General features: G+C 49.3%; 1 protein-coding gene across 4 annotated transcripts in view; it reads right to left on the bottom strand.

Moving 5' to 3' along the window:
- Positions 1-16495, bottom strand: part of unc119a (unc-119 homolog a (C. elegans)) — a 44338-nt gene that overhangs the window by 15387 nt on the left and 12456 nt on the right. For all 4 annotated transcript variants that reach the window (XM_059655455.1, XM_048557609.2, XM_048557608.2 and 1 more), the window contains exon 3: positions 3487-3600. In XM_059655455.1, the coding sequence (XP_059511438.1) occupies positions 3487-3600 (114 nt within the window). The remainder of the gene's footprint in view (positions 1-3486; positions 3601-16495) is intronic.

Raw genomic sequence — 16495 nt, 5'->3', positions numbered from 1 at the left:
GAGAGAGCGCGCACGAGCGAGAGAGAGAGAGCGCGCACGAGCGAGAGAGAGAGAGAGAGCACGCACGAGCGAGAGAGAGAGAGAGAGCACGCACGAGCGAGAGAGATAGGGCGCACGAGCGAGAGAGAGAGAGCGCGCACAAGCGAGAGAGAGAGAGAGCGCACAAGCGAGAGAGAGAGAGAGAGAGAGCGCGCGCACGAGCGAGAGAGACAGAGAGAGAGAGCGCGCACGAGCGAGACAGAGAGCGCAAACGAGCGAGAGAGAGCGCGCGCACGAGCGAGAGAGAGAGAGAGCGCGCACGAGCGAGAGAGAGAGAGAGCGCGCACGAGCGAGAGAGAGAGAGAGCGCGCGAACCAGCGACAGAGAGAGAGCGCGCGAACCAGCGACAGAGAGAGAGCGCGCGAACCAGCGAGAGAGAGAGAGAGAGAGCGCGTGCACGAGCGAGAGAGAGAGTGAGCGCGCGAACCAGCGAGAGAGAGAGAGAGCGCGCGAACCAGCGAGAGAGAGAGAGAGCGCGCGAACCAGCGAGAGAGAGAGAGAGAGCGCGCGCACGAGCGAGAGAGAGAGACAGCGCGCACGAGCGAGAGAGAGAGAGAGCGCGCACGAGCGAGAGAGAGAGAGCGCACGCACGAGCGAGAGAGAGAGAGAGAGCGCGCACGAGAGAGAGAGAGAGAGAGCGCGCACGAGCGAGAGAGAGAGAGAGAGCGCGCACGAGCGAGAGAGAGAGAGAGAGAGAGCGCGCGCACGAGCGAGAGAGAGAGAGAGCGCGCACGAGCGAGACAGAGAGAGCGCGCGCACGAGCGAGAGAGAGAGAGAGCGCGCACGAGCGAGACAGAGAGAGAGCGCGCACGAGCGCGAGAGAGAGAGAGCGCGCACGAGCGCGAGAGAGAGAGAGCGCGCACGAGCGAGAGAGAGAGAGAGCGCGCACGAGCGAGAGAGAGAGCGCGCACGAGCGAGAGAGAGAGAGAGAGCGCACGCACGAGCGAGAGAGAGAGAGAGAGCGCGCACGAGCGAGAGAGAGAGTGAGAGAGAGCGCGCACGAGCGAGAGAGAGCGAGAGAGCGCGCACGAGAGAGAGAGAGAGAGAGCGCACGAGCGAGAGAGAGAGCGCGCACGAGCGAGAGAGAGAGAAAGAGCGCGCGCACGAGCGAGAGAGAGAGAGAGAGAGCGCGCGCACGAGCGAGAGAGAGAGAGAGAGAGCGCGCGCACGAGCGAGAGAGAGAGAGAGAGAGCGCGCGCACGAGCGAGAGAGAGAGAGAGAGAGCGCGCGCACGAGCGAGAGAGAGAGAGAGCGCGCGCACGAGCGAGAGAGAGAGAGAGCGCGCGCACGAGCGAGAGAGAGAGAGAGCGCGCGAACCAACGAGAGAGAGAGAGAGCGCGCGCGAACCAGCGAGAGAGAGAGAGAGCGCGCGCGCACGAGCGAGAGAGAGCGCGCGCACGAGCGAGAGAGAGAGAGCGCGCGCACGAGCGAGAGAGAGAGAGCGCGCGCACGAGCGAGAGAGAGAGAGCGCGCGCACGAGCGAGAGAGAGAGAGAGCGCGCACGAGCGAGAGAGAGCGCACGCACGAGCGAGAGAGCGCACGAGCGAGAGAGAGAGAGAGCGCGCACGAGCGAGAGAGAGAGAGAGAGAGAGAGAGAGAGAGAGAGCGCGCACGAGCGAGAGAGAGAGAGCGCGCACGAGCGAGAGAGAGAGAGAGCGCACGCACGAGCGAGAGAGAGAGAGCGCGCACGAGCGAGAGAGAGAGAGCGCGCACGAGCGAGAGAGAGAGAGCGCGCACGAGCGAGAGAGAGAGAGCGCGCACGAGCGAGAGAGAGAGAGCGCGCACGAGCGAGAGAGAGAGAGAGAGCGCACGCACGAGCGAGAGAGAGAGAGAGAGAGCGCGCACGAGCGAGAGAGAGAGAGAGCGCGCACGAGCGAGAGAGAGAGAGAGAGAGCGCGCACGAGCGAGAGAGAGAGCGCGCACGAGCGAGAGAGAGAGAGAGAGAGCGCGCACGAGCGAGAGAGAGAGAGAGAGAGAGAGCGCGCACCAGCGAGAGACAGAGCGCGCACCAGCGAGAGAGGGCATGCACGAGCGACAGAGAGAGAGCGCGCGCGCGCGCGAGCGAGAGAGAGAGCGCGCGCGCGCGTGAGAGAGAGAGAGAGCGCACGAGCGAGAGAGAGAGGGAGAGATAGCGCGCACGAGTGAGTCAGAGAGAGAGCGCACGAGCGAGAGACAGAGCGCGCACCAGCGAGAGAGAGCGCGCGCACCAGCGAGAGAGAGAGGGCGTGCACGAGAGAGAGAGAGAGGGCGTGCACGAGAGAGAGAGAGGGCGTGCACGAGAGAGAGAGACAGAGAGAGCGCGCAAGAGCGAGAGAGAGAGAGAGAGCGCGCACGAGCGAGAGAGAGAGAGAGCGCGCACGAGCGAGAGAGAGAGAGAGCGCGCACGAGCGAGAGAGAGAGAGAGAGAGAGAGAGCGCGCACGAGCGAGAGAGAGAGAGAGAGCGCGCATGAACGAGGGAGAAAGCGCGCACGAACGAGAGAGAGAGAGCGCGCACGAGCGAGAGAGAGAGAGCGCGCGCGCACGAGCGAGAGAGAGAGAGCGCGCACGCACGAGCGAGAGAGAGAGAGCGCGCACGCACGAGCGAGAGAGAGAGAGCGCGCACGAGCGAGAGAGAGAGAGCGCGCACGAGCGAGAGAGAGAGAGCGCGCGCGCACGAGCGAGAGAGAGAGAGCGCGCGCGCACGAGCGAGAGAGAGAGAGCGCGCGCGCACGAGCGAGAGAGAGAGAGCGCGCGCGCACGAGCGAGAGAGAGAGAGCGCGCGCGCACGAGCGAGAGAGAGAGCGCGCGCGCACGAGCGAGAGAAAGCGCGCGCGCACGAGCGAGAGAGAGAGAGAGCGCACGAGCGAGAGAGAGAGAGAGCGCACGAGCGAGAGAGAGAGAGAGCCCGCGCGCACGAGCGAGAGAGAGAGAGAGCGGGACACAGCACGAGAGCGCGCGGGTGGGAGAGCGGGACACAGCGCGCGCGCGGGAGAGAGAGCGGGACACAGCGCGCGCGCGGGAGAGAGAGCGGGACACAGCGCGCGCGCGGGAGAGAGAGCGGGACACAGCGCGCGCGCGGGAGAGAGAGCGGGACACAGCGCGCGCGCGAGCAAGAATCAGTGCAAGAGCGCACGTGAGAGAGAGAGAGCGCGAGCACGAGAAAGAGAGATAGAGACCGCGCACAAGCGAGAGAGAGAGAGAGAGACAGCGCGCACGAGATAGAGAGAGGGCGCGCACGAGCGAGAGAGAGAGGGCGCGCACGAGCGAGAGAGAGAGGGCGCGCACGAGCGAGAGAGAGAGGGCGCGCACGAGCGAGAGAGAGAGGGCGCGCACGAGCGAGAGAGAGAGAGCGAGAGAGAGCGCGCGCACGAGCGAGAGAGAGAGCGAGAGACAGCGCGCGCACGAACGAGAGAGAGAGAGAGAGTGTGCGGGCGTGAGAGAGATTGCGGGATACCCCTTTGACCCACCAGTGGAAGGTGGTTTGGTGATTTCGAATAAGATAGCTCCTGATTCCATGTCGCGAATCTTGAACCTTGTGAAATCGATATTGTAAACGTTGTCTTCTGGAGCACATAAATAATCTGGGAAAGAAGAAACACAAGGTATTCCATTAATAAGTGGGAGAATGATCATAGAATCCCTACAGTGTGGAAACAGGCCCTTTGGCCTAACACGTCCATGCCTACCCTCAGGGCATCCCACTCACACACAGAAATGCAGTCCCACCTCCCCGCCGCCCACCCTACCCAGGCTTATAATTACACAGTATGCTCCTCTCTACAGGGGCCACTTTGGCATTTACCACATGACCTGGTTACTCAGATTTAATGACCTGTAATATTGTTTGTGAGCATGCGTGTGTAAGAGAATTCAGGTATTAGACACAAGGGTCAGTGTCAAAGGAGGGGGGCCTTGACCCTGTGACAGAAATACTATAATCAACACCCACCAGGGTCATTCTATTGAACAGCAGAGACAGAGAGAGAGAAAGAGAAAGAGATTCCAAGTGAAGTCAGTCTCTGTAAATGGAGCAGCTAAGTAAATGAATTATTAATACTGCTCTTCAGCTTCACCTTTGATCTAGTTCACGGGCTGAATCAATAGCACAAGGAACGCTCTGGACCGTGGTCATTAATCTGAACACGCCACAGGTCAGGGCAGGTGGGATAGACTGATCTGACTGCCTACTCCTATTCACAATGCAGCCCAGTGCAAACATCCAGCTGGAATCCACAGCTGGTTGCTGGGCATGTCAACAGCGTTCTACCAGGCCAAGGGGCAGCTCTCAGAGAAGGTGCAGAACATTCACATTAACATGTTAAGAAATCACGGAAGGCCATTCAGCCTCTCTAGCCTGCTCTGCCAGTCAGTACTATCATGGCTGATCAGTCTGAGGCTTTAACAATACATGTCTGCTATTCCCATAACTCTGGACGCTCCTGTAGGTTACAAACTGTTTATCTCAACCTCGAATTTATGATCCAGTATCAATGGGTAGAGAACTCGAGAGACGAATGAGCCTCTAAGAAGAAATTCCTCTACATTTCCATCTTAAATGGGAGAGCCCTTATTTTCGAGCATCCTCTCAGCATCCACCTGGTCAAGGCTCCTCAAAATCCTTTATCCTTATATAAGATAAGCTTTCAATCTTCTAAACTTCAATGAATGAAGACCCAAGATACTCAACCTTTCCTCATATTGCAACCCCCAGGAACTGGTTGGGGGTGGGGGTGGGGAAGTGTTGGTGGTGGCAGCAAACAGTGCAAATAGAAACAGGAGGAGCAGGCTATTCAGCTGCTGGAGTCTTCACTGCCAGTGTAAAAGATCATGGTCCCAACAGTCTGCAGTAAAAATATGCAAGATTCCAATTCCCGCACTTTGAAGCACGAGCTCCGAAGACTCATGACTCTGTGAGGAAACAAAGTTCTCATCTTCAGTTTAATCAGGCAATAATTTATTTCAAAAACTGGTCCCTAGTTCTAGATTCTCTCCCAAGATGAAGCCACCTTGCCAATACTCCTCAGGATCTTTTATGTTTAAATCCAATAAAATCTTGCTCTTGTAACTCTGGGTGAGCAACATTCACGCCACACAAATGTCAGGTAATGACTGTCTCCAACAAGAGACAATCTAACCATCACCCCTTGACATTCAATGATGTTTCCATCACAGAATCCGCCAAGCATCAACATCCTGAGGGTTACCATTGACCAGAATCTAAGCTAGATTCACCATCTGAACACAGTGGCCACAAGAACAAATCAGAGGCTTGGAATACTGTGGTGAATAAGTCACCTCCCGATTCCCCAAATCCTGTCAATCATCTCCAAGGCACAAGTCAGGAGTGTAATGGAATACTCCCCACTTGCCTGGATGTGTGCAGCCCCAACAACACTTGAGATGTTCAACACCATCAGGAATAAAACAGCCCCTCTTGCTACTACTAATTTCAACATTTATTCAATTCACTGCCAATGTACAATGTGTATCACCTACAAGATACATTACAGTAAGGCACCAAAGCTTCCCAAAACTGCCACCTCTACCACCTGGAAGGATCAAGGTGACAGATACATAGAAACACCACCACCTCTCCAAGCCACACACATCCTAACTTGGAAGTACATCATTGTTCCTTCACTGTCACTTCCCAGAAGTCAAAATCCCAGAACTCCCTTCCTAATAGCACTCTGGGTGTCCCGGCTTCGCAGTGGTTCAAGAAAGCAGATCACCTTGGCTAGTAGGGATGAGCCGTAAATGCTGACCGAGCCAGCAAAAGCCATATTCTGTGAACTAATAAAAGCAAAGGTAGCCTTGTCCAACTGTTCCTTATAGGGCATGCCACCCATTTCAGGTGCTCATCTATTAAAATTCCTCGTATGCATTTACATTCCCCTTTAAATAAGGACATCAATAGAGTAGAAAGTACTCGGGATGTGACCACACCAGTGCCCTGTTTGGCTGAGGCCTGACCTTCCTACTTTTGTACCCAATCCTCCATGCAATATACAACAGGATATTAACTTTCCAAATTATTTGCTGTATCTGTGTAGTAACCTTTCACCTTTAATGCACGAGAACATCCAGAACTCTCTGCATCTCAACATCTCTGTAAACTCCCTCCATTTAGATAACATACCTTGTATTTTTTGCAATTTCACATTTCTCCCCAATACATTCCATTTGCCAGAACTTTACCCACTCATTCAATGTCTGTATCTGTTTCAGCTTCCTTAGGCTTTCTTCAAACTTACTTTCCTACCTTTGAATCATTAGCAAATTTAGCAAGCATGCTTTCGGTCCCTTCCTGCAAGTTATTAATAGAAGACGTTAAGTCTCAGCATTGATTCCCTGCAGCAGACCAGTTATTGCATCTTTTCAATGAGTAAAAGACCTGTTGAGGGCCACACTCAGTCTCCTGTTAGCCAGACTATCTTCCACCTGGGCTACCATGTTAATTCCTTGCAGCATGAGCTCCATATTCAAAATGAAATTTGACCCTGCACCTTCCAAGATTGCTAACAACAAAAAGTGGGTGGGATTGTGAGTTGAGAGGAGGTTCTTTGAAGTGATTTGGACAAGTTGGGTGAGTGGGCAAACACACGGCAGATGCAGTGCAACACACAAAAATGTGAAGTTGTGCACTTTGGTGTGAAAAACAGTAATTGCTTCCTCCTCATTAATCTTTTAGTCAGTGTTTGATGCTTTTATTTTTATATTCTGTCTAATCTTCTGACCTGCCCCCATTCACCTTTTCACAATTACATGCTTTTTTTTAAGAAAAGTATTTAATAATAACCTTTAGATGGTGGTCTACAATTTATAATTTTTCCTCTGGATGTGATATATCAATTGTGTATTCAGAAATTTCCCCTTTAATGTTTCCCAACATGTATCTTTGACATGTCTCTGAACATAACTTGTCAGCTCACTTTCACCCAACTCTGCTTTGATGTCCTCATAATTGCTTCTATTTAAGTTTAAAATAGTCATTGCCCCACTGCACTCTCCTTGAAACTGAATGCAAAATTTAATCATGTTCTGAGGGCTGCTACAGAGGAGCACCTTCACGATCAGGTTACTAATGAATCTTAGCTCATCAAGTCTATGAAGTGTCAATATCGAGGTGAGTATAGTCTGCCTGACCAGTGACAGAATGTGCCATTCTAACAATCCCAAAAATATTCTGGAATTCCTTGTCTATCTTTGCCCATCCAACTTTTCCAATCTATACATACATTGAATCCCCCAAAACTACCACCATGCTTTCCTGACAAACTCATTATTTATTTTTTTATTCTTCATTCTACACTGTGAAACTTGGGAGACTGCACACCACTCCAAAAAGTGACTACTTGCCTTTATCATTTCTTGTCTCTGCCAAAACTGTTTCTACGTTCTGGTTTGAACTTACAGCATCCACCTCTATTATGCTAATACCAGGGCTAGTTAACTAAGCCGTCCTCCACATTTTCCCGGCTTTCTGCCCTTCCTAAAATGTCCAGTAGCCTTCAATATTCAGTTCCCAACCTATGGCACTCTGCAGCTGTGTCTGGGGATTGTTATCAGATCATACGTAACTTCTGTTTGTTTTGTGCCCTAAAAGGTTAACTGGATATCTCAAAATCCAAATGGTGCTCGTGGATTATGTTTCAAGCAAGTGAAGAAATGATTGGGTGCACTAAGTAAATATGGGTCAAGAAAATTCTCAAATGGAATAATTGAACAATTCAACTCTTTTCGTAACCTCAACTGGTTTCAGAGTTTTTCTGGAGTTCCTGCCTAACTCAAGTGTGATGTGGACAACTACAGGGCAAATGCAGTCTAATGTGGATAAATATGAGGTTATCCTCGTTGGGAATAAAAGCAAAAACTCTGATGATTATCATAACGGCAATACATTGACAGCGGTCCTATGGACCAGACCAAACCCCTTCAAGTATATCAAGGAGATAGTCTACACCCTAAGTTTTATCTGATTTAAAGGCAAGTGTAATGTGCTGCATTCCAGATGTAATGCAATTTGGAGAGGTGTTGCCCCAGTGGTATTATCACGAGATTATTAATCCAAAACTCAGCAAATGTTTTGGGGACATGGTGGGAAGCAGATGGTGGAATTTGAATTAAAATAACTCTGGAATTAAGAATTTACTGATGACTGTGAAATCATTGTCAATTGTTGGAAAAACCCATATGGTTCACTAATGTTCTTCAGAGAAGGAAATCTGCCACCCTCACCTCATCTGACCTACACATTACTCCAGACCCATAACAATGTAGTTGACTCAATTTCCCTCTGAAATCGCCTAGCAAGCTACAAAGTCTCAAAGAAATGAAACTGGGCTGGGCAGATCGTCTGGCATCGACCTAGACACCTATAAAGCCAAAGGCAGAAACAGCCCTGTTGATCCCGCAAAGTCCTCTTTACCAACATCTGGGGGCTGGTGACAAAACTGGGAGAGCTGTCTCACAGACTAGTCAAGCAACAGCCTAACATAGTCATACTCATGGAATCAAACCTTACAGACAATACCTTAGTCTCCATTATCACCATCCCCAGATATGTCCAGACCCACTGGTTGGGCACATCCAGAAGTGGTGGCACAGTGGGATATCGTCAAGAGGAAGTTTCCCTAGGAGTCCTCAGCATTCACTTTGGACCTCATGAAATCTCGTGGCTTCAGGTTAAACACAGGCAAAGAAACCTCCTGCTGATTACCACATCCTGTCCTCTCTGAGCTGATGAATCAGTACTCCTTCATGTTGAATAAACACTTAGAGGAAGCACCGAGGGTGGCAAGGGTACAAAATGTACTCTGGGTGGAGGTTTCAATGTCCAATAATCAGCAGTACTACTGATCGAGCTGGTTGGGGTCTAAAGGACATAGCTGCTAGACTGGGTCTGCGGCAGGTGGTAAGGGAACCAAGAGAGAGAAACATACTTGATTTCATTCTTACAAATCTGCCAGCTGCAGACACATCTGTCCATGTCAGGATGAGTGACCATCGCACAGCCCTTGTGGAGACAAAGTCCTGCCTTCACATTGGGAATAACCTCCATCGTGTTGTGCACAATGTCTTCAAACAGACCTGGTAACTCAAGACAATGCATCCATGAGGCGCTGTGGGCCATCAACAACAGCAGAACTGTACTCCAGCACAATCTGTAACCTCATGGCCCGTCATATCCCCCACTCAACCATTACCATCAAGCCAGGGGATCAACCCTGGTTTAATGGAGAGTGCAGGAGGGTATGCCTGCAGCCGCCCCAGGCACACCTGAGGATGAGGGGTTAACCTGGTGAAGCCACCAAACAGGACTACTTGCACACCAAACAGCATAAGCAGCAAGTGTTAGACAGAACTAAGTGATCGCACAACCAGTGGATCAGATCTAAGCTCTGCAGTCCTGTAAATATTGGTGAATAATTAAACAACTCACTGGAGGAGGAGGCTCCACAAATATCCCCATCGTCAATGATGGAAGAGCCCAGAACATCAGTGCAAAAGATAAGGCTGAAGCTTTTGCAGGAGTCTTCAGCCAGAAGTGGTGACGGAATGATCCATCTCTGCCTCCTCCAGTGGTCACCAGTGTTACAGATACCAGTTCTCAGCCAATTCAATTTGATTCACTCGTGAAATCAAGAAACAGTTGGAGACACTGGATACTGCAAAGGCTACATGGCCTGACAACATTCCAGCAATAATATTGAACACGAGTGCTCCAGAACTTGCTGCTCCCCCAACCAAGCTGTTCTACATCGCTTACAACACTGGCATCTACCCAAAAATGTGGAAAATTGCCCAAGTATGTCCTGTACATTAAATGCAGGATAAATCCAACCTGGCCAATTCCCACCCCATCAGTCTCCTCTCGACCATCAGTAAAGTGATAGAAGGTGTCAGTAACGGAGCTATCAAGCAGCACCTGCTCAGCAATAACCTGCTCAGTGACGCCCAGTTTGGGTTCCGCCAGGGCCACTCAACTCCTGACCTCATTACAGCCTTGGTTCAAACATGGACAGAAGAGCTGAATTCTAGAGGCGAGGTGAGAGTGACAGCCCTTGACATTCAAAGCTGTATTCAATCCTGTGTGGCATTAAGGAACATGAGCAAAACTGAAATCCATGGGTATCAGGGGGCAAACTCTCCAGTGGTTGGAGTCAGACTTGGCACAAAGGAAGATGGTGGTGGTTTTTGGAAATCGGTCATCTCAACTCCAGGGCATCTCTGCAAGAGTTCCTCAGGGTAGCGCCCTCAGCCCAACCATTTCCATCTACTTCAACAATGACCTTCCCTCCATCATAAGGTCAGAAATGGGGATGTTTGCTGATGATCGCACAATGTTCAGCACCATTCGTGACTCCTCGGATACTGAAGCAGTCCGTGTTCACATGCAACAAGATCTGGGCAATATCCAGGCTTGGGCTGACAAGTGGCAAGTGACGTTCACAATACACAAATGCTAGACTATGACCGTCACCAATCAGAAATAATCTAACCACTGTATCCCTTGATGTTCAAAGGTGTTACCATCACTGAAGCCCCTACTATCAACATCCTGGTGGTTATCATTTACCAGAAACTCAGCTGGACTCACCATATAAACACAGCGGCTACAAGAGGGGGATCAGAGGTGAGAAATACTGCAGTGAATAACTCACCTGACTGCCCAATGGCCCAAAATGCACAAGGCACAAGTCAGGAGTGTGATAGAATACTCTCCACCTGCCTGGGCGAATGCAGCTCCAACAACACTCAAGAGCTTTAACACCATCCAGACAAATTAGCCCACTTAATTGACACAGCACCTTCCAAACTCCAGCTTGTTCCCACCAGATCTCTCCATATGATTGCAATTACTCTTATCGGTCATTTTGATTTTTCTCGAAGGTGCCACTTTAATGGCAGCACGATGGCACAATGGTTAGCTCTGTTGCCTCACAACACCAGGGACCCAGGTTCAATTCCAGCCTCGGGCGACTGTCTGAGTGGAGTTTGCACATTCTCCCCGTGACTGTGTGGGTTTCATCCAGGTGCTCCAGTTTCCTCCCACAGTCCAAAGATGTGCCGGCTACGTGGATTGGCCATGCTAAATTGCCCATAGTGCTCAAGGATGTTTAGATTAGGTGGGCTGTAGGGGGAGAATGGGAAGCTCCGAGGGTTGGTGTGGACTTGATGGGCTGGGGGGAGGTGGGGTACGCTTCCACACTGTAACTCAGTATGTCATCTCAATTTTTGAGAAGTAGCCAATTGGACAAAGAATTTGTTCAAAGATAGGAGATAGAAGGTGGTGGGGGAGGGTTGCTTTTCAGACTGGAGGCATGCGACCAGCGGTGTGCCACAAGGATCGGAGCTGGGTCCACTGCTTTGTTCATTTATATAAATGGTTTGGATGTAAACATTGGAGCATTACTTAGTAAGTTTGCAGGTGACACTAAGATTGGGGGTGTAGTTGTCAGCAAAGGAGGTTACCTCCTTGATCAGGTGGGCCAACGGGCTGAGGAGTGGCAGATGGAGTTTAATTTAATATCCTGGAGGGGAAATTCGCCAAGGCTATTCGGGTGGGTTTAAATTAATTCAGCACGGGGATGGGAACCAAAATTGTAGTTCGAGTATAGAAAAGGTTGAGAGTAGGGAGGTCCGAAATAAAGTTTCAGGGACACAAGATGGCACCAGCAAGCAAGAAGTTGGTTTGAAGTGTGTCTACTTCAACACCAGGAGCGTCCAGAATAAGGTGGGTGAACCTGCAGCATGGGTTAGTACCTGGGACTTCGATGTTGTGGCCATTTCGGAGACATGGATAGAGCAGGGACAGGAATGGTTGTTGCAGGTTCCGGGATTTAGATGTTTCAGTAAGAACAGAGAAGATGGTGAAAGGGGCAGAGGTGTGGCATTGTTGGTCAAGGACAGTATTACAGTTGCAGAAAGGATGTTCAGGGACTCGTCAACCGAGGTAGTATGGGCTGAGGTTAGAAACAGGAAAGGAGAGGTCACCCTGTTGGGAGTTTTCTATAGTCGAATAGTCCCAGATATGTAGAGGAAAGGAAAGCAAAGATGATTCTTGATAGGAATGAGAGAGACAGGGTAATTGTCATGGGAGAACTTCAACTTGAAAAATATTGACTGGGAGGACTATAGTTCGAGTACTATAGATGGGTCAGTTTTTGTCCAGTGTGCGCAGGAGGGCTTCCTGACACAGTCTGTAGACAGGCCAACAAGGGGCGAAGCCACATTAGATTTGGTACCGGGTAATGAGCCCAGCTAGGTGTTAGATTTGGAAGTAGGTGAGCACTTTGGTGACAGTGATCACAATTCTGTTATGTTTACTTTAGTGATGGAAAGTGATAGATGTATACCACTGGGCAAGAGTTATAGCTGGGGGAAAGGCAATTACGATGAGATTAGGCAAGAATTAGGGAGCATAGGATGGGGAAGGAAACTGCAGGGGATGGGCACATTAGAAATGTGGAGTTTATTCAAGGAAAAGCTCCTGTGTTCTAGACAAGTATGTACCTGTCAGGCAGGGAGGAAGCTGTAGAGCGCAGGAGCCATGGTTTACGAAGGAAGTGGAATCTCTGGTCATGAGGAAGAAGGCGGCTTATGTTAGGATGAGATGTGAAGGCTCAGTTAGGGCACTTGAGGGTTACAAGGTAGCCAGGAAAGACCTAAAAAGAGAGAGCTCAGAAGAGCCAGGAGGAGACATGAGAAGTTGTTGGCGGATAGGATCAGGGTCAACCCTAAGGCTTTCTATAGGTATATAAGGAATAAAAGAATGACGAAATTAAGATTAGGGCCAATCAAGGATAGTAGTGGGAAGTTGCGTGTGGAGTCAGAGGAGATAGGGGAAGCACAAAATGAATATTTTTTGACAGTATTCACTCGAGAAAACGACAATGTTGTCGACGAGAATACTGAGATACAGGCTACTACACTAGGTGGGATTGAGGTTCAGAAGGAAGAGGTATTAGAAATCCTACAGAGTGTGAAAATAGATAAGTCCCCTGAGCCGGATGGGATTTATCCTGGGATCCTCTTGGAAGCCAGGGAGGAGATTGCTGAACCTTTGGCATTGATCTTTAACTCGTCATTGTCTACAGGAATAGTGCCAGATGACTGGAGGATAGCAAATGTGGTTCCGCTGTTCAAGAAGGGGAGTAGAGACAACCCTGGTAATTATAGACCAGTGAGCCGTACTTCAGTTGTTGGTAAAGTGTTGGAAAAGGTTATAAGAGATAGGATTTATAATCAACTAGAAAAAAATAAATTGATTAGGGATAGTCAGCACTGTTTTGTGAAGGGTAGGTCGTGCCTCACAAACCTTATTGAGTTATTTGAGAAGGTGACCAAACGGGTAGATGAGAGTAAACCGGTTGATGTGGTGAATATGGATTTCAGCAAGGCGTTCGATAAGGTTCCCCACAGTAGGCTATTGTACAAAATGCGGAGGAATGGAATTGTGGGAGATATAGCAGTTTGGAACGGAAATTGGCTTGCTGAAAGAAGACAGAGGGTGGTAGTTGATGGGAAATGTTCATCCTGGACGCCAGTTACTAGTGGTGTACCGCAAGGGTCGGTGTTGGGTCCACTGCTGTTTGTCATTTTTATAAATGACCTGGATGAGGGCGTAGAAGGATGGGTTAGTAAATTTGCAGACGACACTAAGGTCGGTGGAGTTGTGGATAGTGACGAAGGATGCTGTCGGTTGCAGAGAGACATAGATAAGCTGCAGAGCTGGGCTGAGAGGTGGCAAATGTAGTTTAATGCAGACAAGTGTGAGGTGATGCACTTTGGAGTAACCAGAAAGCAAAGTACAGGGCTAATGGTAAGATTCTTAGTAGTGTAGACGAGCAGAGAGATCTCGGTCTCCATGTACACAGATCATTGAAAGTTGCCACCCAGGTTGACAGGGCTGTTAAGAAGGCATACAGTGTTTTAGCTTTCATTAATAGAGGGATCGAGTTCCGGAACCAAGAGGTTATGCTGCGGCTGTACAAAACTCTGGTGCGGCCGCACTTGGAGTATTGCGTACAGTTCTGATCACCGCATTATAAGAAGGATGTGGAAGCTTTGGAAAGGGTGGAGGAGATTTACTAGGATGTTGCCTGGTATGGAGGTACGGTCTTACAAGGAAAGGCTGAGGGACTTGAGGCTGTTTTCATTAGAGAGAAGAAGGTTGAGAGGTGACTTAATTGAAACATATAAAATAATCAGAGGGTTAGATAGGGTGGATAGGAAGATCCTTTTTCCTAGGATGGTGACGGCGAGCACAAGGGGGCATCGCTTTAAATTGAGGGGTGAAAGATATAGGACAGATGTCAGAGGTAGTTTCTTTACTCAGAGTAGTAAGGGTATGGAACGCTTTGCCTGCAACGGTAGTAGATTCGCCAACGTTAAGTGCATTTAAGTCGTCATTGGACAAGCATATGGACGTACATGGAATAGTGTAGGTTAGATGGGCTTCAGATCGGTATGACAGGTCGGCACAACATCGAGGGCCTGTACTGTGCTGTAATGTTCTATGTTAAACAAATGTGAGGTGCGGCATTATGGAAAGGCAATTCAGGACAGGACTTATACACTTAATGGTAAGGTCCTGGGGAGTGTTGCTGGATAAAGAGACCTCGGAGTGTAGGGTCATAGCTCCTTGAAAGTGGAGTCGCATGTAGACAGGACAGTGAAGAACGTGTTTGGTATCCTTGCCTTTATTGGTCAGTGCATTGAGTATAGAGTTAGGAGGTCATGTTGCAGCTGCACAGGGGCATTGGTTAGACCACTATCAAAATACTGCATTCAATCCTGGTCTCCCTGCTGTAGGAAGGATGTTGTGAAACTTGAAAGGATTCAGAAAAGATTTACAAGGATGTTGCCAGGGTGGGAGGGTTTGAGCTACAGGGAGAGGTTGAATAGGCTGGTGTGTCAGAGGCTGATGGATGACCTTCTAGATGTTTATCAAATTATGAGGGGCATGGATAGGGTGAGTAGCCAAGGTCTTTTCCCCAGGGTGGGGGAATCTAAAACTAGAGAGGACAGGTTTAAGGTGAGTGAGAAAAGATTTAAAAGAGACTTAAGGGGCAGCTTTTTCATGCAGAGGGTAATGCATGTATGAAATGAGTTCCCAGCAGAAGTGGAGGAGGCTGGTATAAATACAACATTTAAAGAGGCATCTGGATGGGTATAGGAATAGGAAGGGATTAAAGGGAAATGGACCAAATGCTGGCAAATGGGACTAGAAGTGTACAGGATATCTGGCTCTGCCTGACGTTCTTATCGAATAATTCATCTCAATCAATTTTCTTTTGATTTGATAGGGCCCACTAAACTTTGCCTTTAAAAGGATCACCTATCATTGGTAGACAAGTAACCTCCTCTAGCAAAGCTATGCATTTTTGATTTCTTGCTGCTTCATGTTGCTTCACAGGCTGCGCTACTATCAAATGGTGTCTTGCCAACTCACCACCTTGAGCTGCTTCATCCCTCCATCACAAGGTCAGAAGTTGGGATGTTCGTTGATGATTCCGCTTTGTTCAGCACCACTTGTGAATATTGAAGCAGTCTGTGTCCAAACACAGCAAAATCTGGACAATATTCAAGCTGGGCTAAAAAGTTGGAATTAACATTCACACTAAGGCATTTGATAAGGTTCCCCATGGTAGGCTCATTTAGAAGGTCAGGAAGAATGGGATACAGGGGAACTTAGCTGCCTGGATACAGAATTGGCTGGCCAACAGAAGACAGCGAGTGGTAGTAGAAGGAAAATATTCTGCCTGGAAGTCAGTGGTGAGTGGGGTTCCACAGGGCTCTGTGCTTGGGCCTCTACTGTTTGTAATTTTTATTAATGACTTGGATGAGGGGATTGAAGGATGGGTCAGCAAGTTTGCAGACAACATAAAGGTCGGAGGTGTCGTTGACAGTATCGAGGGCTGTTGTAGGCTGCAGCGGGACATTGACAGAATGCAGAGATGGGCTGAGAGGTGGCAGATGGAGTTCAACCTGGATAAATGCGAGGTGATGCATTTTGGAAGGTCGAATTTGAAAGCTGAGTACAGGATTAAGGATAGGATTCTTGGCAGTGTGGAGGAACAGAGGGATCTTGGTGTGCAGATACATAGATCCCTTAAAATGGCCACCCAAGTGGATAGGGTTGTTAAGAAAGCATATGGTGTTTTGGCTTTCATTGACAGGGGGATTGAGTTTAAGAGTCGTGAGATCTTGTTGCAGCTCTATAAAACTTTGGTTAGACCGCACTTGGAATACTGCGTCCAGTTCTGGTCACCCTATTATAGGAAAGATGTGGATGCTTTGGAGAGGGTTCAAAGGAGGTTTACCAGGATGCTGCCTGGACTGGAGGGCTTATCTTATGAAGAGAGGTTGACTGAGCTTGGTCTCTTTTCATTGGAGAAAAGGAGGAGGAGAGGGGGCCTAATTGAGGTATACAAGATAATGAGAGGCATAGATAGAGTCGATAGCCAGAGA

The sequence above is a fragment of the Stegostoma tigrinum genome, chromosome 27 (assembly GCF_030684315.1).
Source record: "Stegostoma tigrinum isolate sSteTig4 chromosome 27, sSteTig4.hap1, whole genome shotgun sequence".
NCBI lineage: Eukaryota > Metazoa > Chordata > Chondrichthyes > Orectolobiformes > Stegostomatidae > Stegostoma > Stegostoma tigrinum.
Note: the sequence above shows the minus strand (reverse complement) of the source record. Positions and strands in the feature narration are given on the sequence as shown.